Below are 25,034 nucleotides of genomic sequence, written 5' to 3' on the forward strand. Positions count from 1 at the left end.
AGCAGTAGCTTCTCCATTTCTTCATGGATATTTGTCCTTAATTGGGACAGAATTGAAGAGTTTTAGAGTTTTATTAAAGGAAGAAATTTTAATTATGCCAGCTGCATATGGCTAACACATGGAGCATCGGCAGGCCCAAATCGTGCAGCTCCAAAAATAGTTCAGGGGCTGCTTATATACCCTTGATCACGCACAGGCGAGGGAGAGCATGACATTATGGCACAATCATTAACAAGATTATAACATTTGTCTAGGGCAGGGGTCCCCAAACTTTTTACACAGAGGGCCAGTTCACTGTCCCTCAGACCGTTGGAGGGCCGGACTATAAAAAAAACTATGAACAAATCCCTATGCACACTGCACATATCTTATTTTAAAGTAAAAAAACAAAACGAGAACAAATACAATATTTAAAATAAAAAACAAGTAAATTTAAATCAAGAAACTGACCAGTATTTCAATGGGAACTATGGGCCTGCTTTTGGCTAATGAGATGGTCAATGTGCTCCTTTCATTGACCACCAATGAAAGAGGTGCCCCTTCCGGAAGTGCAGCGGGGTGGATAAATGGCCTCAGGGGGCCACATGTGGCCCCCGGCCCTAGTTTAGGGACCTCTGGTCTAGGGGATACACAGAAACATTAAGACTTTCACGATAACACAAAGACATTTACAAATCTTTCAGGGTTCCTCTTCCCTCACTAGCCTAGAGGTATTTTACTCTCAAGATTCCAGGAAAGGGAGGAACTACAGTCAATGCAAAGTGGTATGTAAATTCTGCCTCCTATTAAAGAGAAGTTTCTCAGTTAACCTTAATCCTTTCACAGAATTTAAGACCAAATGACCCTAGTCGTCCTTGTAAGTCAGGAGACTTCTACATTCCTTTTCCTCCATTTTCCAAGTAAAGGACAGGAAAGCCTGACCTTTTCTTCCTAGTGTTGACCAAGAGCGCACCACGAAGACTCTAGACCCAAGTGTGTGGGTAAAACAGAAGAAAAAGTTTATCACACTCGTGAGCGGGCTCAAGGCAAGGAGGTAGCCAAGAGCCCCGAACAACTTCAGCAAGCAAGTTTTATACATTATTTCAGGGAGGGGAGGAGACACCCAGGAATTCAGGAGTCACGAGAAAGGAAAGGGAAGTTACAACGGCTCTCAGGGTGATTGCCCCAGGTGCTTGCGGAAGAGCAATCACCTATGATTATATCGGGGCGAGGCGGGCTAGTTCCTGTTCTGCAAGCCAAGATTAGCCAAGCAAAGGTCAGATAGAATTTTCTATTTTTACTGTTAAATTTCCCCCTCTTTCTTCTGCATATCTCTAATCCTAGAGATCTGAGTCTTGGTTTAACTTCTTATAATGCTGTCTTATAATTATGAGTTTTACTGCTCCTATCTGCCCCTGCAGGAAGGTGGTGAGTCTATTCAGGAAGAGGCTTGCTAGGCCTTGGGGGCCCTTTGGTCAGCCAGTACTTTGTTAGGTCCTAATGGGCTGCCTTTGGCGATACCTATCTGGGCCTAATTTTAAACGTCAGTCCAGCATCAGATCCTGACACATACATTCTTAAGCCCCACTGCCTGCCTTTTAGCCATGCATTATCTTGCCTTCTTCCATGGTGGGTAAAGGTAATATTCAGTGGGTTACAGGTGAAATTTGTACATGGCCCACTACCAGTCCAGGTCCCTGGCCTCCGTGCAGAGAAGCCAGAGGCCTCATTCCCAGAGCAGCGGGAGTCCCGAATTCCTGCCCCCTCCTGGGCTACTTGCGTTACCCTGATCCAGTCCCAGGAGGATGTGGGCCTCCAGTGAGTCGTCCCAGTAGTCTCACAACCCCAAGCCTTACAGTAGAAGACTTCCAGTCCCCCGCATCTCCAAGCTGTGTCCCTATCACGACCGTCCTGGGAACAGACATAAAAGTCAGATGCTTTGAGTTCTGCGCAGAGCTGTGGGTGGGAGCACCCATAGCCCCAACCCCCTATCCCACCAGTCGGGCAGGCGCATGTCCCAGAATTACAAGGAAGGGGTCTAGCAGGGTCCGTGGTTGGGATGTCCTAAGTCTCCAGCCCTGCCGCAAGCTGACAGAGGTCTGGATACAGGGACGGCCACCAAGTCCAGGGGGGATGGTCATTGGAAGTCACTTCCCATACTATATCACTGGTCCCCGATATCACCTGCCATGTCTGCCGGGTCGGTTGGTGGGGATCTGTTGCGGTGGCGGACACGCAGCTTGAGGGGATTATTTGTTTTCTCCACTGTCCACTGGTCATCAGGAGCAGGAGCAGGCTTGAGGTGTGAAGTATGGATCCAAGCAGCGATGCCATCGACCTTTACAGCGGTGGGTGTGATGAGGAGGACCTGGTAGGGTCCCTTCCAGTGGGGTTCGAGTGTCCGGTGTTGGTGTCTCCGGACGTAGACGAAGTCCCCAACCTGGTAGCGATGCGGGGTTCCGTCTCCTGCCGGCTGATAAAGGTCAGACAGCTGCTTCCATAGGCAATGTTGCGCTCTGGCCAGGGCCTGTAACCTAACAGACAAGGGGATATTCGGGATATTTATGTCAGAGGGGGATAAATCCCAAATAGGCGAAGGGGTTCCAAAAAGTATTTCAAAGGGAGTTAGGTTAGTTTTAGTGGAAGGGGTATTCCGAGCCCGGAAAAGAGCATATGGTAAGAGCATTACCCAATCTCTATGGCCAGTCTTTATGACTAATTTAGTTAAGGTCTCTTTAATTGTTCTATTCATTCTCTCTACCTGTCCTGAACTTTGGGGTCTATAAGCACAATGTAGTTTCCAATTAATTCCCAATATTTTGGCTACCCCCTGGCTTACCTGGGCCACAAACGCCGGTCCGTTATCAGACCCTATTACCTTTGGAAGGCCAAATCTAGGAAAGATTTTTTTCATAATCTTCTTAATTACCACCGCCGCCGTCTCATGTTTGGTAGGGAAGGCTTCTACTCATCCTGAAAAGGTGTCTACAAAAACTAAGAGATACCTTAGTCCATACTTGGCAGGTTTTACCTCAGTGAAGTCTACTTCCCAATATTGGCCTGGTCTGGTGCCTCAGAGATGGGTTCCTCTGGTTCCTTTGGCTGGGGTAGGCATTTACCATCTGGCAGGCCTTACAAGCTTTGACTACTTCCTTTGCCATTTGCCTCTTCTCGGGGGTGGTCAATGTTTTATCATCCTGAAGCAGTTGTACCAGTTTGTCAGTCCCAAGGTGGGTGAGATGGTGGGCCATCTGGAGGAATGTCCGAGCATCCTCAGGTTCCTTTAAGTGGGTCAGGGTGGGGGATGGCTCTGCTTCTATAGTGAGGATGTTGGAGGCAGTCCTCATGGCTACCGCTCGAGCCTCCTCATCCGCCTTCCTGTTGCCTTTGGCTACTGGGTCTTGCCCTTTCTGGTGCCCAGGGCAATGGACAATGGCCAGCTCCCGTGGGAGCATGACAGCATCTAAGAGGGCTAGGATTTCTTGTTTGTGCTTAATGTCTTTACCTGCTGATGTGAGCAGGCCCCTTCCTTTGTAAATTGCCCCATGCACATGTGCAGTGGCAAATGCATACCTGCTGTCCGTGTAGACAGTGGCCCATTTACCATTAGCCAGTTCTAAGGCCTTTGTTAGAGCTATTAGTTCTGCCTTTTGGGCTGAGGTTCCTGGGGCAAGTCTCTCTGACCAGATTACTTTTTCCTTGTCTACCACCGCAGCCCCAGCTCTGCGTTCTCCTTCATACAGAAAACTGCTTCCATCAATGTACCAAATTAAGTCAGATTGTGGCAGTGGTGTGTCCCGTAAGTCTTTCCGGATCCCAGCCTCCTCGGCTAGGATATCCCTGCACTGATGGTGGACAGTTTCCCCCTCTTTCCTGGGTAGCAGGGTGGCTGGGTTCAAAACAGTTGGAGAGCCAAAGGTGATCCTGTCTTTATCTAACAGGAGGCTTTGGTAATGAGTAATGCGGGCATTGGTTAGCCAGCGGTCTGGAGGTTGTCTGATTATGCTTTCCAGGGCATGGGGGGCGACAACAGTTAATTTCTGGCCCAGAGTCAGTTTGTCGGCATCTTTGACCAGGAGGGCCACAGCGGCGATCACCCGTAGGCATCCCAGCCACCCTTTTGCGACTGCGTCCAACCTCTTAGAGAGATAAGCCACCGGCCGTTTCCAGGGTCCCAGAGACTGAGTCAATACTCCTTTAGCTATCCCTTCCTTCTCATCTACATAGAGAGTGAAAGGCTTCTCTATGTTGGGGAGTGCTAAGGCCGGGGCTGACAACAGTGTCCTCTTGATTTGGTCAAAGGCCTTTTGCTGTTCATCTCCCCAGGTATACTCAGTTCCATCCTTTAACAAGGGGGCGGCTAGTGCGGCAAAGCTGGGTATCCATAGTCTGCAAAAACCTGCTGTGCCCAAGAACTCCCTGAGGCCCTTCCGATTTTTCGGAGGCGGGATTTGAGTAACAGTCTTTTTCCTGGCCTTAGTTAGCCATCTCTTACCGTCTCCGAGAGAGTAGCCCAGGAAGGTGACTTTGGGTTGGCAGATCTGGGCCTTTTTGGCGGATGCCCGGTATCCCAGTTTGGCCAATTTGACAAGCAGTTTCTCAGTTCCCTGTTTGCACTGCTCTATGGTGGCGGCTGCAAGTAACAGATTATCAACATACTGCAACAGAGTTACCTCAGGGGTGGAGGCTCGGTAGGTACTCAAGTCCTGGTGCAGCGCTTCGTCAAAGATGGTGGGAGAGTTCTTGAAGCCCTGGGGTAGCCGCGTCCAGGTGAGCTGTCCGCTGAGTCCGTTCTCAGGGTCAGTCCATTCAAAAGCAAACAGGGGTTGGCTGTCCTCATGCAGGCGCAAGCAGAAGAAGGCATCTTTCAGGTCCAGTACTGTATACCACTTCCTGTCAGGACTGAGGGTACTGAGGAGGTTGTAAGGGTTCGGGGCCGTTGGATGTATGTCCATTACCCGACTGTTAACCTCTCTCAAATCCTGGACTGGTCTATAGTCCCCTGTCTCTGGTTTCTTCACTGGTAGCAGGGGGGTGTTCCACCCTGATTGACAAGGCCTCAGGATCCCTTGTCCTAGCAGCCTCTGGATGTGAGGTCTAATGCCTTCCCGGGCCTCTTTACTCATGTAGTATTGTTTGACCCTTATGGGGGTGGCGGAGGGCTTTAAGTATACTACCACCGGAGGCCTTTGTACTGCCAATCCTGGCCCTGCCGTTTCTGCCCAGGCCTCTGGGAAGCTCTGAAGCCACCTGTCTTCTGTTGAATGGGGTCCGGGGGCAGGGGTCTCATACAGTTTATACTCATCTTCAGCAGACAAGGTCAGCATGGTCACAACAGGCTGACTGACAAGAGGGTTACTGAATCTTCTGGTCCCTGAGGTTTGAAATCAATACTCGTCCCCAACTTTGTAAGCAAATCCCTCCCCAGCAGCGGGGCAGGGCATTCTGGTATGACCAGAAAGGAGTGCTGTACTTTTCCCCTCCCCAGGTCCATTGTCCTTTTAGTTGTCCATGACCTATGCTGGCATCCATTTGCCCCCTGGACCAAGGATTTTTTGTTTGAGAGGGGACCCAGTGGGCTCTGCAAGGTGGAGTAAACCGCTCCTGTATCCACCTCAAAGTCGATTGGTGTCCCCTCCACATTGAATGTTACCCTGAGTTCGGGGAGGGGGTCCGAACCCCGACGCCCCTAACCTTCCAGGGCAAGGAGGTCTGCGGTCTTCTTCTTTTTCTTGGGACAATCTCTAGCCCAATGTCCTTCCTCTTTACAGTAAGCACATTGATTGGGTCCCAGCTTCTGGCGCGGGCCCAGGGTGCTATTCTTCCCTTTCCTATCCTGCTTTCCCACTACGGTAGCCAAGATTTTAGTCAACTCTTTCTTCCTTCGTTTATCTCTTTGACTCTCTCTTTCTTCACGTTTTTTTTCTAATCTTTGCTCCTTTTCCTCTGCTGTCTCTTTTCTATAGAACACTTTCTCAGCTTCCTTGACTAAATCTCTCAGAGCCATGTCCTGTAACCCATCCATCCTCTGGAGTTTCCTCCGAATATCAGTAGCTGACTGTCCTATAAAAGCCATAGCCAGTGCCCCTCTCTGTTCTTCAGACTCAGGGTCGAAAGGGGTGTACCTCCTATAGGCTTCTATTAGTCTCTCTAGGAATCTAGATGGGGATTCCTCTGGCCCTTGAATTACTTCTCTTACCTTAGCCAAATTAGTGGGGCGTCTCGCCGCCGCTCGGAGACCCATCATCAGAGTCTGGCGATAGAGTAAGAGTCGCTGCCTACCTTCAGGCGTATTAGGGTCCCAGTTAGGCCGCCTCAGGGGAAAAGCCTCATCTATAAGGTTGGGGAGTTGAGTAGGACGACCATCAGGTCCAGGAACCAATTTCCTGGCCTCGAGGAGAATTCGGTCTCTTTTTTCTGAGGTGAAGAGGATACCTAAAAGCTGCTGGCAGTCATCCCAAGTGGGCTGATGGGAAAACATAAGAGACTCGAGAAGGTCAGTAAGTTTGACAGGGTCCTCTGAAAAAGGTGGATTATTGTTTTTCCAATTATATAGGTCTGAGGAGGAGAAGGGCCAATACTGAAGTGCCAGCATGTTCCCCCTTGGCCGTCAGGGACAGGGGGTCTGAAAGGTCGAAGGGGCAGGGTGACGGCCACGTCATCTGGGGTTTGTGCTCTCCGGCTCCGGGTACCTTGGGATGGACCCTCCACTGATGGTCCCCGTTTTTCCTGATGTGGGGCCCCAAGCTGGGGACCAGCAGCGCTGGCAGGGACATCCCTGGGATAGGGAGGCGGGAGTCCCGAATCAAAAAGAATAAGGTCAGTTTGAGATTCAGGGAGAACAGAGGAGGGAAGGGGGGGATACAGGGATGAAGCAGGTGCCGTTGCCTCCGGAGGTTTGAGTGGAAGCAGAGCAGATGTCTGGATGAGTTAGAGCAGGTCTGGGAGGGCCCGGAGTGGTGGAGAGGGTTATTGGAAGGGAGGGTGTAGGGGGAGGAAGGAAAGGTCAGACCCAAGGAGGAGGGTCGTCGGCCAGGTCCTCCCAAACCCAAATATAAGGCTGTTGATCCGGATGGCCATGAGGTCCTGGATTGAAGACAACTGCTTTAACCGCCTTTATGGTGTCCTTGTGAAAGGTTCCAGTGGTCAGCCAACCTACTCCGAAGGTGGGCCACTCGGAGGCACAGAAAGTCTGCCACTTGCGCTTCTTAACAAGAAGAGACAGATTATGGGCTCGGGCATCAACCTCAGACCAATGAGACAAAGTCAGGGACAGTGGGGTGGAAGTTTTCTGTCCCATTTCAAACCCAAAAAGACAATAACACACAAATAAGACAATAACCAGGACAATCACAAAGACGAATAGACTAAGCCGGCTGCGCAGTGAACGGCAAAATGAAACTAAAAATAAATCTAGCGGTCCGGACCAACGAGCTCAGTTGGAAACTGGCAACAAATCTACAGATTCTGTCTGAGACGGCAGATGGACTTCCAAGCGTCCTTGGTCGTCCTCACACTCCAGGGCGTCCCCCAGAGTCGTGGCCTGCGACCCCCTGACCCATCTGTCGGTCGCAGCCAGGAGGGACTCACCTCCCTGCCTGACAGCCACCGCCAGTTTCACTCACCAAGCGTCAGGCGTGCGTCTCGTGGTCTGCGAGGAAGCGGGATCTCGGTGGGACCTCCGAATGTTGACCGAGGGCGCACCACGAAGACTCTAGACCCAAGTGTGTGGGTAAAACAGAAGAAAAAGTTTATCACACTCACGAGCGGGCTCAAGGCAAGGAGGTAGCCAAGAGCCCCGAACAACTTCAGCAAGCAAGTTTTATACATTATTTCAGGGAGGGGAGGAGACACCCAGGAATTCAGGAGTCATGAGATAGGGAAGTTACAACGGCTCTCAGGGTGATTGCCCCAGGTGCTTGCGGAAGAGCAATCACCTATGATTACATCGGGGCAAGGCGGGCTAGTTCCTGTTCTGCAAGCCAAGATTAGCCAAGCAAAGGTCAGATGGAATTTTCTATTTTTACTGTTACACCTAGAATATCAATACTTATTTGTAGTTTTTTGGTACCTTACAACATTCCCCACTGGCTTTATGTCCTAAGTCAAATCTTTGACTTAATTTACTGAAAAGCATGAGGCTGTTGTGTAGGGATGTTAACTTATAACATATAACAGATATTTAACAGACAGCATTAATAGCAATACAGACACTAAAGAAACAAATATTACTGATCAATTTCTTATAAACTGCACAAACCTTTTGCAACTTACCTAAAAATAATTGGCTTTTATAACAATTTACTTTTAGTTAGAACTCTTAATTTTAAAACCTTTATAACCTTTAGTGACAATGAAGTTGACTTTTGTTTTACCCTAGTTTTCCTTTTTCCCAAAGTCTGATTAAAAAGGAGTCCTTAGTGAGTTTCTTCATTCTTTAGCCATACATAGACCAACCAGCTTCCCGTTCGAGTAAGGCATGCTATCCACCTTGGCAGCAGGGTAGTCAGGATTACGGTGATGTACTGGATCTTCTGGCAATGTTGGAAGTGCCTCTAGGAGTCTTTTGAACAGTGTGCTATGTAACCTATAAATCCTGCAAGTACTTAAGGAAGGGATGGTTACGTTTCCTTTACAATTTGATTCATGCATTCTATTTGTCCTGAACTTTTTGGGGCTTGTAGGCATAATGTAATTTCAAATTGGCTCCTAATTAATATTGGGTTCCTTTCTTACTAGCTGTGAGACTTTGGACTCTAATGCAGGCCTATCATTAGAATGGGCCAGCTAAACCTGGAAAGAATTCTTTATAGCAACTTTCTAACAACTGTCACTGTGGCCCCACTTATAGTAGGGAAAGCTTCTACCTATTTGTCAATTATTTTTATTAAAGTCTATTTCTAAATGTTTACCTGGGAAAACTCCTTTTTCCCTGTTTCTATAATTCCCTTATTTTGTTTAGTATTCACTTGGACACAAACTAAATACTCAGATATTATGCCTTCTGTAATAAGTTCTAAGTTTGGCTTCTAATTATCCCCTACCTGTTTGCAAAATCTTTTTCTAATTGGTTTCGAATAAACCTTTTGCAATAAAGGTTCCAAGACCCCACTGGTTTTGGGTGGCATCTATTCATTTGAATTACTATGTTCCAATTTTGAGGCAGACTGGAAAAATTTAAATTAACAATAAAATTCAAATAGCTAGTGTTAATAAATGTCATAACAAGTGTCCTAATACAATAAAGTGACTAAAGCCTATTAGATTATTAAACAAAACAGAGTTCTAACTAATACAACAGGATTCAAAATAAAATTCTTACAGTTTCAAATGTTCTTAACATGTTAACGTAATTTCACTAAGTCTATGTTGACACCATTATTGCTCTATATTATTTGCAAATGTAATTCAATCTTATTTTAGTTTGAAAAATGTCCCAAAGAGTAGGAGTCATATGCAAGAAAAGTCTATAAGGCACTGGAGTTGTGGTCACATTCCACACTCTGTAGCTAAAGTCTAAGTCCTAATGACACTGCTTTTAACTGGAATTAGAAGCAGATTCCAGCCAAAAATAGGCATGGGGAATCGAGACAAGAGGAATAAAGGAGACACTATACATTAAATAAAGCAACAGAGATGAGACTGTCATACCCACAGTGGAGATCTTCGAGGGATAAATAAAACTCGAATATTCAGATAAGGCATAGTAAATGGCCCTTGTTTGCACAAGAAATGAGATCAGTTTACCTGCTATTTGGAAGAAATTCCCTAGGCTCATCTATGGTGTCATGGGATAGGGCTAATGGCCCTGGGCACCTTTTTATCCTTCAGTGGCGAGTGTCAGCAGGCTAGGCAAGGTCAGGTCACAGGTAGCTGGGTTAGGGCTGGAGGAGACTGAACCCTCCCTCCGCAGAGCAAGGGGGCAGCTTACCTTCTCGTGTCCCTTTTTTCTCACAGCAAAGGCATATCCCTGGTGGGGGCTGAGAAGCCCTGCAGGCTTTTGCTTAATGACCTTTCTTTACATTCTTGAAGCAGGGCCCTGATGGAATCCTATGAAGCCCCTTTGGGGCACTGGAGCCCCCAAGGGCATATGCCAAGAGCTGGTATTTTTCTTGATCTCTTTTGGGCTCTATTTGCCTTTTCTGTTACTATCCTTTCTTGGTCATTATAGACTTTAAAAGCCATGCTCAGAAGATCTCACTGAGGGACTTGAGGGTCCTTTTCTGTTTATATAACTTTTGGAAAAAGGCAAAAGCATCGTTATTAGCTTGATCAAATAAAAGGGGGTAAAAGCTTGCAGGAGGAACAGGTTTGGTGTCTCCTTTAGAATTCCAGAGTCTCTCCAATGTTGAATAACTCAGTACATTAGCATTCAAAAGAAATTTTAACAATACTGTTTCAAAATGATAATAAACTAAACATTACATAAAAAGACACTATCAACAATTATTACGTTTTCTAAATATTCAAACCAAGATTTTAACATCACAGGGCTATGAAATAGCAGATAAAAAGAATTAACAAAAGGCCTTTGAAATAACATATACATTTTTTTTTCCTTTTTTTGTATTTTTCTGAAGCTGGAAACGGGGAGAGACAGTCAGACAGACTCCCGCATGCGCCCAACCGGGATCCACCCGGTACGCCCAGCAGGGGCGACGCTCTGCCCACCAGGGGGCAATGCTCTGCCCCTCTGGGGCGTTGCTCTGCCATGGCCAGAGCCACTCTAGCGCCTGGGGCAGAGGCCAAGGAGCCATCCCCAGCGCCCGGGCCATCTTTGCTCCAATGGAGCCTTGGCTGCGGGCGGGGAAGAGAGAGACAGAGAGGAAGGAGGGGGGGGCGGGGATGGAGAAGCAAATGGGCGCTTCTCCTATGTGCCCTGGCCGGGAATCGAACCCGGGTCCCCCGCACTCCAGGCCGACGCTCTACCGCTGAGCCAACCAGCCAGGGCAACATATACATTTTTAACATGGAAAATATTTTGTACACATCAGTGGGGACAATAAGTCACTACTCCTAACCCAGTGGTCAGAAAACTTATTAGTCAGTATAGCCAATTATTAACAGTACAATAACTGAAATTTCTTTTGAGAGCCAAATTCTAAACCTAAACTATATAGGTAGGTACACTTCCTACCAAGGCAGCACCCACATATGGCACCTCGTTGGGGAGCTACACCCAAAAAGGCCCCATGTGGTCCACGAGCTGTTTGCAAGCAGCAATTTGCTGACCTGGGTTCTTAGGGAAGGGGGAAGAGGCAGAGGCATCCAGTGGGCCTGTCCGTTCTTGCACAACCCAGCATTTCCAAGAACTAAGACAACTTTCACCCCTCTCCGGCAGCTGTTTAGCTTTACTTCTTACAACAAAAGCAGCAAATTAAAAAATATAAATTTTACAAATTTACCTTCCTAGCAGTGAGTTGCTTTAGCCTATATGAGGTTTCTAATTTCTCGTAATTCCCTTCTATAACTTCCTACACATCAGTGGAGGGCAATAAGACATTAATCCCAATCCATGGAAGGCTCACGCAACACCTATGTCCTAGGAAAGGGAAGGGGAGAGGCAACTGGAGGACCTGTCTCCCCCTATAATCCTGTTACTTATGATTCCATTACTCATTCTGGATTATCCTGATAATCCCATTTCCTATAATCCTATTACTTATGATCCCATCACTTGCAATTCATTTCAAAGAACTGATAACCAGCAAGGTCCACACCCATGGTTTATTAATTTCTAAATCCTTTCTAATCTTGTTCTTTTTCCTTTTCTAAGATTTTTCTAAAGCAAGGTTCTAATCTTTAATGCTATTCCTACCCTGTATTTTCCAAATAGGTAAAACTGAGACTAGGTTCTATTCTATACTTTCTCTAGTCACTTCACCTTTAGTTGTTCTTGCCAATTTACTCTAACGCCCTTCCCCCGCTGTTCTGCACACAGCTCGTCCCAGCCCTGCTTTCCACTCTTTTCTCTCCCAAACTGCTTGTCAGCCCTTTGCCCCAGAGGCTGGGGAAACACTTTAAATTGTCCAGAGAGAAGGCAGGAATTAGCACACTAATAAAAAGCAGAAAAAATAAGACAGACAATTAACTAACACCTGGAATAAAGAGTATTTGACTATAGAGGACACAAGACAAGAAGTAGGAGCCAACAGAAGAGAACAATTTCTTCAGGGGAGAAGTCAGGTAAAGTGCTCTGAAGCTAGAGGTCTTTGGATTCAAGAAAAGAAATTTTTATATTTTTCGAGCTTGTTTTACAAATTTTCTTTTACTTTTGCCCAGAAATTTCTAATTTTGCATGCAAAAATTCAATTCCGGCCTTAGAAACAGACACAGTTACACATTAAACAAGGACTTCACATACACAAATTATAAATAAAAAAATTTAAATGAGCGTGCTTTACTTATTCCAATTAAAATTACACGAGATATTTCTCTGACAAACAGAGACAAAAATTATTTACTCCCACAGCTCAATAGACAAAGGAAGGGGTTCCACTTTCAGGGGCTACTCAGGTGTTCTCCTAGCCGTGTTCCTGGAACTTCAGCTAGGCGCCAGAGATTCCCACTCACACACTGATCACTCGAGCCTCTCAGGTGCACACAGGCTGCAGCACCAGAGATTTCTTAACCAGGGGTTTTAGACAGAAACATTAAAACAAAGACTGAGATCTCGACAACCACAGAGAAGTCTCGGGAAGCCCAAGGCAAGATTAATCCAGGTTAGTTCAGTCTCCATTGATTCAGTGCAATGCAAGACTGACTAATCCTGGATGGACTCAATCTCCACTATGCCTCCTTAGAGCACAAATGAAGTCCCCAGAACCCGACATCTCTGAAGGCCCGAGGCAGAACTGGTGGACCTGGTCCCCTCCAGGGTATGAGCAGATATCCTCTAGAATCCCAGGCAGAACCTAGAAACTCTCCACCAACGTCTCGGTCTTGGAGAGCATACTGCGAACATACCAAACACGTCTGATCTATTTTGCCATACCCCAAAACATAAAGAAGCGAAAGCAAGAATTCAGAGGAAAGCTAGAAAATTCAGTAAAGCAAAAAGAGTTGCTTTACCGACCTCTTCGAGTTGTTTGCCGAATAGTCCAAATTGTCAAATTTGGGATCTGGTGGCATGTACCGGAGAACTGTCCGGACCCACAGGAAGACTGGGAGCCCTGAAAAGTCTCAGGTGGCACATCTCTCCTCGAGATTCAAGCGGGGCTAGGCAACTCAGCGGAGAGTCCATCTGATTCGGGGTGTCTCTATCTGATGACACAAAACACTTGATCCCAGACGAGCCCCCAAAAGTTATGAAGTACTGCACCCCAGATTCTGAAAGGCATCGTACCTCATTTCATTGAGTCCATGTAGAGACACCCAGTCCAGATAAATTTTGAAGAGTTTTATTAAAGAAGGAAATTTTAATATTCCGGCTGCATATGGCTGACATGGGTCATCTGCAGGCACAAATTGTGCAGCCCCCAAAATAGTTCAGGGGCTGCTTATATACCGTTGATCACACGCAGGCGAGGGAGGGAGAGCATGACGTTATAGCACAATCATTAACAAGATTATAACATTTGTCTAGGGGATATACAGAAACATTAAGACTTTCAAGATAACACAATCAAATCTTTCAGGGTTCCTCTTCCCTCACTAGCCTAGAGGTATTTTACTTTCAAGATTCCAGGAAGGGGAGGAACTACAATCAATGCAAGATGGCATGTAAATTCTGCCTCCTATTGAAAGGGAAGAAGTTTCTTAGTTAACCTTAATCCTTTTAGAGTATGTAAGACCAAATGACCCTAGTCGTCCTTGTAAGTCAGGAGACTTCTACATTCCTTTTCCTCCATTTTCCAAGGAAAGGACAGGAAAGCCTGACCTTTTCTTCCTAGAATATCAATATTAATTTGCAGCTTTTTGGTATCTTACAACACCATAGGTTATTATAACGTGACTCTTAAATTTTTAGAAACTCTGCTGAGAACTTAATTATCTAACATGTTTTAATGGTGTTATTGAAATATATGTGTTTGAAATAATGACCTTGAATCATAAATATTGTTAAATATATTTCAGTGTTCAGAAGTTAGAAATTGTTGGGCAGATAAAATGTATTATGCTCACTTTGTTAAAGATGGCGCTGCCCACGTGGAAGCTGTCACCCAGGTGATATTAATGTGTGTTGGGGGCGGGCTGTGGGCAGGCAGAATCCTTGTAGCCTGGGGCTTGGTTTTGGGATTAAGCCTTTCCCACCCTTTTTGATGTGGGGTGGTACAATCCCATCATGTCTCTGATAAGTGACTTTGTATTAGAGACTTCCCTATTTTGTATATTGGATTAAAGGTTTTGATTTCTACACTATAAAATGGGGGCAGAACGGGAGCTTGCGCTCTTGGTTCCTGAGATTATCATTAGAGGAGAGAGGAAAGAAGAGAGCAGAGAAAGGCCACGTGGAGGAGGCCAGGGGAAAGCAGCCAAGATGGCGGAGTGTTAAGTGAGATGCCAGTTTGTGCAGAGTTTGTGCAGAGTGAAGGAAGGAGATAGGGAACAGAGGTGAATAAGTCTGGTGAGCTAGAAACCTTTGATTCTAGGAAACTTGGATAAATCAGTAGCTTTGTGAGCACTGAATGTGAGTGGGTTTTGGAGCCCAGTGTGTGTTTTTACTTGCCCGCTGGGTGCAAGCTAGGATTAAAAATGATGGCTCATCAGTTTTTGGCTCCATTGTTTCTTTACCGACTGTCCGAATCCAATGCGAACCTGCATAGGACTGGCTGCTGTGATGGTGGCCCTGGCTTCTGGCTTTACAGAAATGGTTCCATGAAAAATAGTTCATTTAAAAAACTATTTACATTTGGGTTGTACGTGAAGCCTGACACGTTCCTTCATCCTCACTCCTTAGGAGATCAAGGGATAAGCACCATCTGCAACTCTCTACTAAAAAGGGTGTAGTTTGGCCATATCATCTTCCACAGTTGCCTTAAGCTTTGTACATTTATTCTTGTCAGTAGGCATTCCCACCACAAAAAGTCAGGCCTACAGAGTACTAGCAGGTGGGACACCCTGAGGAGTTGGTGTTCAGGGCCAGGTTTGTCTTCCTGGAGAGAGAGAGAGAGAGAGAGAGAGAGAGAGAGAGAGAGAGAGACTATGTCAGAAATAGACACAGAGAAGGACAGACAGACAGGAAGGGATAGAGATGAAAAGCATCAACTCTTCATTGTGGCGCCTTAGTTGTTCATTGATTGCTTTTTCATATGTGCCTTGATTGGAGTGCTATAGCAGACCGAGTAACCCCTTGCTCAGGCCAGCAACCTTGGGTTCAGTCTGGTGAGCTGTGCTCAATCAAACCAGATGAGCCCGTGCTCAAGCCAGCGACGTTGGGGTCCTCTGTATTCCCTCTGACACTATATCCACTACACCACCACCTGGTCAGGCCTGGCACCTTTTTAGCAGTTCTCACTACATTTGCTTGGCAAAATTATTGTCCCCACTTAAATTAAATTTCTGTTTGTGAATCAAAGTAGATATTTACCCCTTTTTAATATTTTCAGTTTTATTCTTAAAGCATTGTCATTCTTGGAAACTGTTTTGAATAAGCAAATTTTGAAGTATTTCATTTTTTTGCTCAAGAATCTTGTCAGTGAAGCTTTCTTTGCCCACAGTATATCCTTTTCTGTTTTATTTCCCTCCAAAGCACTTTTCTTCTAAAAACTAAATTATGCTTTATAACTAACATTTTATGTGGAGCACTGGACCTCATTGCTCCAGGTCAGTGCTTTACCTACTGCACAACCACAGGTCAGGCTCCCCAAGGAATGTATTTAAGAGTGAAATTTCAAGGTTGTAGAAATTGCACGTGTTTAACTTGACCAGAATGTAAACAGTTTTCCAAGTGGTTGTACTGACGATGTGTGCTTCCCTCCCCACCAGCATAATAGAAGTGTTTCTGTTGCTCCTTGTATTTATTAGTAATTAGTACAGATAAATGATAGTTCATGATAGTTTTACTTGCATTTCTTTGATGACTTATGAGATTGAGCATCTTTTTATATATTATTTGTGTGTGTTCTTTGTAGTCCCCGTTCAAGTCTTTGCCCATTTTTCTATTGAAAGTTGGTCATTTTCTTATTGATATGTGAGAGTTCTTAATACATTCGGAATACCAAACCTTGGTCTGTTGTATATGTTGCAAATACTCCCAGTTTCTGAGCCTTGTATTGAAAGGTGAAGAGTCTGACCTTGGACCTGGAATGCTGGAGGTCACCAGTTCGAAACCCAGGGCTTGCCCGTTCACGGCATATACGAGAAACAACAACTATGAGTTGATGCTTCCCATTCCTCCCCTACTGCCTTTCTCTTTCTCCTTTCTCTAAAAATCAATCCGTAAATAAAATCTTTAAAAAATATTTGAAGAAAAGTCTTATACTAATGTGGTTGAATTGGTTTGGACCATATGTATGTGTGTTTTAAGAAATTGTTTCCTACTCTGGGTTCATAAAAATATTCCTCTATATCATCTTCCAGGGACTTTTTTGTTTTCCTTTCGCATTTGTCTTGAAACCATCTGAAATTGTTTTGTGTATAATGGGGGTGGATTCTGTAGAAGAGATCCAATTTTATTTTTCCCAGAGATGAATCATCAGCTGTCCTATTTGTTGTCTATTCCCTCCTTTCCTCATTGGTCTCTAATGGCCTTGCTGTCATGTAACAGATTTCATCATGTGTGCTTCTATTTCTGGGCTTTCTATTCTATTCCATAGATCACTTTATTTCCATGCCAATACCATTCTGTCTTTTAGTTTCTTTTTTGACAGACACAGAGAGACAGAGGGACAGTTAGGGACAGACAGATAGATAGGGAGAGAGATGAGAAGCAACAATTCTTTGTTGCAGCTCCTTAGTTGTTCATTGATTGCTTTCTCATATGTGCCTTGACTGAGGAGCTACAACAGAGTGAGTAAGCCCGCGCTCAAACCAGTGACCTTGGGGTTTTGAACCTGGGTCCTCAGCATCCCAGTCCAACTCTCTATTCACGTCACCACTGCCTGGTCAGGCAATACCATTCTGTCTTAATTGCTGTAGATTTACAACTGTGCTCGATATGTTAAGCAAATCTCTTCATCTTGTTTTTCTTCAGGAATACATCAGCTATTCTTCACCCTTTGCAACTTGCACAAAAATTAGAGTCAGCTCACCATGTGCCACAAAAAATCATTTTGATTTTGGTTAGAATTGTGTTGAATCCTCAGATCAATTTGGGGAGAATCGATATTTTATTAGTTGAAATTTCTAATTTGTGAGCCTGATAGTTTTATTTTTAAAGTCTTCCCATGTCTTTGAGTATATTTTTACCAATTTGCTTTCATAAAGTTTCTTTAAACTCTTCCCTAGCCAATCAAAAATTTTGATATATTTATTCATAGGTGCTTTTAAAAAATACTTAATGACATAATTTATATACATAACAAAGTGTATTATTTTACCCTTTTTGCATGTATAATTTAGTGGCATTAAGTATATTCACATTGTTATGCAACCATCACTACTGTCTGTCTCTTGAATTTTTCATCATCCCAAACTGAAACTCTCTACCTATTAAATAATACTCCCTTCCAACCAGCCTCTAGTAATCACTATTCTGCTTTTTAAAATATGAATCTCACTAATCTAAATGCCTCATTTAAGTGGAATGATAAAATGGTATAATTTTATAAAGGTTTTATTTATTGATTTGAGAGAGAGAGAAAGGAAGAAAGAGAGAAAGAAAGGGGTGTGGGAGGAATGGGAAGCATCAACTCAGTTGCTTCTTGTATGTGCCTTGACCAGGCAAACCTCGGTTTTAAACTGGTGACCTTAGTGTTCCAGGTCAGCACTTGATCTACTGCACCACCACAGATCAGGCTAAATGGTGTATTTTTTAATAATACATTTTTTAAATGATTATTTATTGATTTTAGAGAGAGGAAAGGAGGGGAGAGAGACAGAGACAAAGATAAGAACATCAGTCTGTTCCTGTACATGCCCTGACCAGGGATTGAACTGGCAACCTCGGTGCTTTGGGAGGATGCTCCAACCAATTGAGCTATACATACAGGGCTTAATAATACTTTTTATATTTTTTTTGCATGAATACAGTCATTTTATTTTATTTTATTTATTTTCCAGTAAGCAGAGGGGAGACAGAGACAGACTCCTGCATGTACCCAAACCAGGATCCACCCGGCAAGCCCACTAGGGAATGATGCTCTGCCCATCTGAGGTGTTGATCCATTGCTCAGCAACTGAGCTCTTAGTGCCTGAGGCAAAGGTCATGGAGCCATTCTCAGCACCCGGGGCCAACTTGCTCCAGTAGAGCAATGGCCGCAGGAGTAGAAGAGAGGGAGAGAGAGAAAGAGAAGTGAATGGGAGGGGTGGAGAAGCAGATGGGCATTTCTCCTGTGTGTCCTGATCAGGAATTGAACCCAGAACATCCACACACTGGGCTGACGCTCTACCACTGAGCCAACCAACCAAGGCCATAAGTATTTTCTCAAATTGGTTTCTTTTGCTTTTTGTTTCTTTTAAGTGAGAGGAGGGGAGATAGTGAGACACTCCCACAAGCACCCCTACCGGGATCCATGTGACAACCCCTATCTCCAGCCTATGCTCAAATATACTGAGCTATTTTTAGCACCTCAGGGCCAACGTTCGAACCAATTGAGCAGCTGGCTGCAAGAGGAAAGAGAGAGAAGGGGGAGAGAGATAGGAGAAGAGAAGCAGATGGTCGCTTCTCTTATGTACCCTGACCAGGAATTAAACCCAGGACATCCATATGCCAGGTTGATGCTTTATCCACTAAGCCAACTGGCCAGGGCTTAAATTGTTTTTTATATTTAGCAACCTTGCTTAAAATACTGCTTCTAGGAAAATATAGTGGGGATAAATGGTGTTGGATGAAGGTTTGACTTGGGGGTGGGGTGAACACACAATATGGTGTACAGAGATGCATTGTAGAATTGGACACCTGAAACGTATAATTTTGTTAACCAGTGACACTCCACTAAATACAATTAAAAAGACTTATTCTAATAATTTAGCTTTATTTGAATCTTCTACATAAACAAGCATATCATGTGAATAAAAAAGGCTTTTATTACAATCTGCCCATTGAGTTTTAAATTTTAAGTTATTTTTGAATATTTACATACTGTTTTGTTCATTTTCAGTCAGTTGGTTGCCTCTTTAAGCTTTTAAAATTTCTTTTAACCTATTAAGTATCATTTGATATTCACTTTTTATAAACTCTGGGAATTTGATTCTACTGTCTATTTCTGCTTCTTCTTTTTAGTAGTGCTTTGTTTTTTGTATTTAAACTAAATTCTTGACCTGGGCTGAATTTGGGCTCTCCACTTGTAAGATGGCCAGTCTGGTTTGTAATTTTGACTTATCAAGGTGTTTTTGTTGTTGTTTTGTGCTGAGAGGTTGGGGGGAATTCAGTAAGGCAAGTTTCATACTCCTCTAGGGAGAATTTCTTTCTTTTTTTGTTGGGTTTTTTTTTTTTTTTTTTGTATTTTTCTGAGGTTGGAAACGGGGAGGTAGTCAGACAGATTCACGCATGTGCCTGACCGGATCCACTGGCATGCTCACCAGGGGGCGATGCTCTGCCCATCTGGGGCATCGCTCTGTTGCGACCAGAGCCATTCTAGCGCCTGAGGCAGAGGCCACAGAGCCACTCCCAGCACCCAGGCCAACTTTGCTCCAATGGAGCCTTGGCTGCAGGAGGGGAAGAGAGAGACAGAGAGGAAGGAGAGGGGGAGGAGAGGAGAGGGGGAGGGGTGAAGAAGCAGATGGGCACTTCTCCTGTGTGCCCTGGCTGGGAATCGAACCCAGGACTCCTGTACACCACGCCGACGCTCTACCACTGAGCCAACCAGCCAGGGCCTCTAGGGAGAATTTCTAACTCATACACTAAGGGCACACATTAAGTCCTCACTTAACGTTGTCACTAGGTTCTTGGAAGCTGGAGATTCCAAGGCAAATGGCCTAATCAAAGGCAAATTAATAAAAACAGGAATTTAAGCTCCTGATAGTTCTAATCACAGAAACATCACCAAATTTCTAAATAAAGACCAAAATACTTCTAATATTAAGCATTGAAATAAATGGGAGCTATACATACATTTAAGAAAGATGAATAAAAACGAGTAAGGCCATCTTTTCCAACCTGCCGTTTTCAATTCAGTTTGGTGGGCGGCCGGAGTCTCTCCTGGCAGCTCAGGTGCTAGGTTGGTCCCAATCCTGGACAGAACCCACTGCCATTGCAAGGCCACTCACACCCACACTCAGACTGGGGCATTGTAGACATCAGTTTGCCTCATCTTTGGGATGTGGGAGGAAACTGGAGTCCCCAGAGAAAACCCACACAGACAGGGAGAACATGTCAACTCCACACTGATAGTAGCCCTGGCCCGGAATAAATTTATTTTTCTTCATCAGCATTATAATAAAATGGCATTATTCTAGGACCTGCTATATTAGGATCTCAGCTTTATGAGGAATTGCCTGTTAAGACACTCCAGCTTTAGCAGACTTTGGCCTTTGCTTCCTATTCTTTGTTTTACAATGCTATGAAATATTAGCTCAGATTTTTACCTGCTTTGGCAAATACCTGCCCACCTCAGATTTTTACCTGCTTTAGTGATTCCAGTTACTTGGTTTTACCCTCTTGCTAGCTCAAGTCATATTTTTTAATTGAGGTAACATTGGTTTATAACATTTTGTTTTAGGTGTGCAACATATTTTGATGTCTGTATTCACTATGGTGTGCTTACCACCAAAAGTCTAGTTTCCACACATTTGATCCCCTTTACCCATTTGCCTCTCCACCTCACCTCTTTCTCCCTCTGGTAACCACCTATCTCTTATTGTATCTGTGAGTTTGGTTTAACATTTTCTCAAATATTTTAAGTTATTTTCATTCCATGTAAATCAGGGTAACAAATTCACCATATTGTTGGATATGCCTGTATCATTGTAAATGAAATATGGGGTTAAATGAGCACCTTAAAAATTTATAAATGTGAAAAAGAGAGTAGCCTTTTACAGCTGTTAATTAATGATATTTCTTTTTTTTAATAGGTGTCAGCTGTGATGCATGTTTAAAAGGAAATTTTCGAGGTCGCAGATATAAGTGTTTAATTTGCTACGATTACGATCTTTGTGCGTCTTGTTATGAAAGTGGTGCAACAACAACAAGACATACAACTGACCACCCAATGCAGTGCATATTAACAAGGGTAGATTTTGGTACGTATTCAACAAAATTTTAGTGGATTATTATTTAGAATTTTATGTGTGTGTGAAGAAGGCAAAATGTTCTAAAACTATGTCCCTAATAGCATACACAAGGCTCTAAATTTATTGAAAATAAGATGAATCTTTTATAAATTCTGAATTATTCTTCCTCCTAATGATAGTTTACTTGTTTATGAAAGCCATTCAGAAATATATGTAACTGACAAGATATGAAATAGAAGAGTACCTCAGTGAAGAAGGAATAAAGTTAAACTACCGTACCTCTTCTTGATAATAGCGCACAGGTATTCTTGCTCTAGTTATCAGAAAGCAGATTATTTCCACAGTTGATTAGAAGACATTGCCAATTCGTAAGACAAGGTATAAATGTTTTATTGCTGTAATTTCTTACATAGTCAACACCTGGTTATTAACTGTCTTTTTTATTATAAGTCATCCTTCTAGGTGTGAAGTGATATCTCATGTGGTTTTGATTTGCATCCCTCTGATGGCTAATGATGTTGACCATCATTTCTTGTGCTTATTGGCTGTTTGTATATATACTTAGGAGAAATGTCTATTCAGATCTTTTGCAAATTTTTAACTTTGGCAAGGTATCTTTTATTGTTTTAATAGTTCATTGTATATTTTGTATACAAGTTCCTTATCAGATGGATGGTTTGCAGAAATTTTCTCCCATTTTGTGGGTTGTCTTTTTACTTTCTTACTGGTATGCTTTGAAGCATAAAGTTTTTACTTTTGATGATGTCCAGCTTGTTTTTTCCCTTACATTGTGCTTTTGGTGTCATATCTAGGAAACCTATTGCCTAATTCAAGATCACAAAGATTTAAAACTGTTTTCTTCTGAGTTTTATCTTTTACATTTAAATCTTTGATCCATTTTGATTTAATTTTTGCATGTGGAATGAGGTCAAAGGATACAAAGTTAATCATTATGCAAGATCAATAAGTTTTAGCAATGGGTAAGTTCTGTTGCACACAGCTTGGTGACCATAGTTAACAATATTGTATTCTGTATCTACAAATACATACACATACACAATAGTAACTATGTAGAGACATTAATGAGCTTGACTGTGATGATCCTTCCACAGTACCATTTTTATATATATATAAAATATATATGGTGGCTTGGGGTTTTTTTTTTTTGCAACAGAGACAGAGAGGAACAGACAGTAAGGAGAGAGATGAGGAGCATCAATTCTTTGTTGCGGCTCCTTAGTTGTTCATTGATTGCTTTCTCATATGTGCCTTGACTGGGGGGGGCCGCAGCAGAGCGAGTGATCCTTGCTCAAGTCAGCAACCTTGGGCTCAAGCCAGAGACCTTGGGCTTCAAGCCAGCAACCTTTGAACTCAAGTCAGCAATCATGGGGTCATGTCTACAATCCCACACTCAAGCCAGCGATCCTGCTCTTCAAGCTGGTGAGCCCGCGCTCGAGCCAGGTGAGCCCACGCTCGAGCCAGTGACCTCAGGATTTAGAACCTGGGTCCTCTGTGTCCCAGTTTGACACTCTATCCACTGTGCCACCACCTGGTCAGGCTATATAATTTTTATATGTTAAAGATATCTCAGTAATGCTGTTAAAGAAAATCAGTTGGTCATAAATGTGTTTATTTCTAGACTCTCAAGCTATTTTATTAATTCATACGTTTATGCCAGAAACACACTGTCTTGACAACTGTAGCTTTTAGTAAGCTTTGAAATTGAGAAGTGTGGGTCTTCCAACTTTATTCTTTTTCAAAATTATTTTGGGTATTTTAGATCCCTTGAGTTTTTGTGTAAATTTTAAGATCAGTTCGTCAAATTTTAAGATCAGTTCTACAAAGAAATCAACTGGGATTTTGATAGGGATTGTTTTGAATCTGTGGATCATTTTTTAGAGTGATGATATTAAGTCTGTTAGTCCATGAACATGGTATATCTTTCCATTTATTTATGTTATCTAATTTTTTATAGTTGTCAGAGAATAGGTTTTATACCGCATTTTTCACTCCATAAGACATATTTTTTTCCCCAAAAATGTGGAGTGGGAAATGCCCGTGCGTCTTATGGAGCGAAAAATACGATATTTTATTAAATATTTTAACATACCATTTGGTTCAGAATATTTTTTTTTCTTATTTTCCTCCTTAAAACCCTAGGTGTGTCTTATGGTCAGATGCATCTTATGGAGTGAAAAATACGGTACTTCTTTCATTAAATATATTCCTAAGTATTTTATTCTTTTTGCTGTTATAAATGGAATTTAAAATTTTTTATTTTTTTATTATTTACTGAATGTGTATAGAAAACAACTTGTTTTTGTATCTAGAACTTGTATCCTGTGGTATTCTTTAACTTGTTTATTACTTTTGATAGTTTTTTAGTGGATTCCTTAGGATTTTCTGTGTATAAGGAGGTCATGTCATATGGTAAATAGAGATAGTTTTACTTCTTCCATTCTATCTTGATGGCTTTCATTTCATTTTCTTGCCTAATTACTTTGGTTAGGTCCTTCAGTAAAATATTGAACAGAAATGGCAAGAGTGGACATTCCTGTCTTGTTTCTGGTCTTAGGGGGAAAGTATCCAGTCTTTCACCAGTATGATGTTAGCTGTGCCTTTTTTGTAGATGCCCTTTAACAGGTGAGGAAGTTCTATTATTTTTTATATGTTTATTCCCACCTACCCCAAATTCACCTGGCAAGTTTTATGCACATAGTAAATGATCAATCTATATGTAGTGGGTACATATTTTTAAGATAGTTTAAATCTCCCTAAAAATGAATGTGAACAGAACAATCATGTAGTGAACACTTTCATTTTTCTCTTCTAACAAAAATGATCCTGTCTTCTTAAATTAGGCATTTGTTTTATGTTAAATAATGAGATTGTTCTTTGTAATGAAGTGTCATAACCTACTAAATATACTTTCAGTTGCATTTTTTTGTGACCAACTAATGAAGGAAAAGTAGACTTACTCCTTGAGACATGCTGATAAGACAGATTACTCTCACAGACTCTTACTAGTTGGTTGGTTCTTCACTAACCAAGTTGAGCATAGTGGGTTGTCGTAGTGCCTATTCAGTTAGCCTTTCAAGAACTGAATGCCAAAGTTCTTTCCTGCTGTAAGAATGGTATATGTTCTACAGACAAAGCTATATCTGGAAGTTGGTATATTGGTCATGGTCGTCTGCTCTTTCCCTCTGAGCACTTGTGTTCTGTATATGATACACCCTGCTGATTTCTTTGTATCGACATTGGTATTACCACAGTATATATAGAAAAAAAGTAAATTACAATAAAATTAGAACCAGATGTGCAATGAGAGATATTTTAACATTCAGTGAAGGGATTTTTAAAATGTTCCTTATAATAGCTATATGGAGAAGGAATTTGGAGAATGGTTGTGCAATCCTAGAAAGAATAAGGATGTTGCAAATGAAAACTAGAAGTGCCTAAGTACTCATTGACAGAGTGAGGTTGTTGGTGGAAGTTTCAAGCATACTTTTAAAAAATACTATTTTGTGTACCATATGATTACATTTTTATATATTTAAAAAACTAATAAGAGTTCTTTCTCAGTGCAAATCCCCTTTATTTTTCAGATTTGTACTATGGTGGGGAAGCTTTCTCTGTAGAACAGCCACAGTCTTTTACTTGTCCCTATTGTGGAAAAATGGGCTATACGGAGACGTCTCTTCAAGAACATGTTACGTCTGAACATGCAGAAACATCAACAGAAGTGGTGAGTGAAGGACCCCTGTGTCTAAAATGATGGGATA

The 25,034-nt window shown here is 42.9% G+C and overlaps 1 protein-coding gene across 3 annotated transcripts in view; it reads left to right on the forward strand.

The window, feature by feature from the left end:
- The window catches only part of KCMF1 (potassium channel modulatory factor 1), a 105,525-nt gene that overhangs the window by 42,260 nt on the left and 38,231 nt on the right, over positions 1-25,034 (forward strand). For all 3 annotated transcript variants that reach the window (XM_066267534.1, XM_066267535.1, XM_066267536.1), the window contains exons 2-3: positions 21,094-21,261; positions 24,858-24,997. In XM_066267534.1, coding sequence (XP_066123631.1) covers positions 21,094-21,261; positions 24,858-24,997 — 308 coding nt within the window. The remainder of the gene's footprint in view (positions 1-21,093; positions 21,262-24,857; positions 24,998-25,034) is intronic.

The sequence above is a fragment of the Saccopteryx bilineata genome, chromosome 3, assembly GCF_036850765.1.
Source record: "Saccopteryx bilineata isolate mSacBil1 chromosome 3, mSacBil1_pri_phased_curated, whole genome shotgun sequence".
Taxonomy (NCBI): Eukaryota; Metazoa; Chordata; class Mammalia; order Chiroptera; family Emballonuridae; genus Saccopteryx; species Saccopteryx bilineata.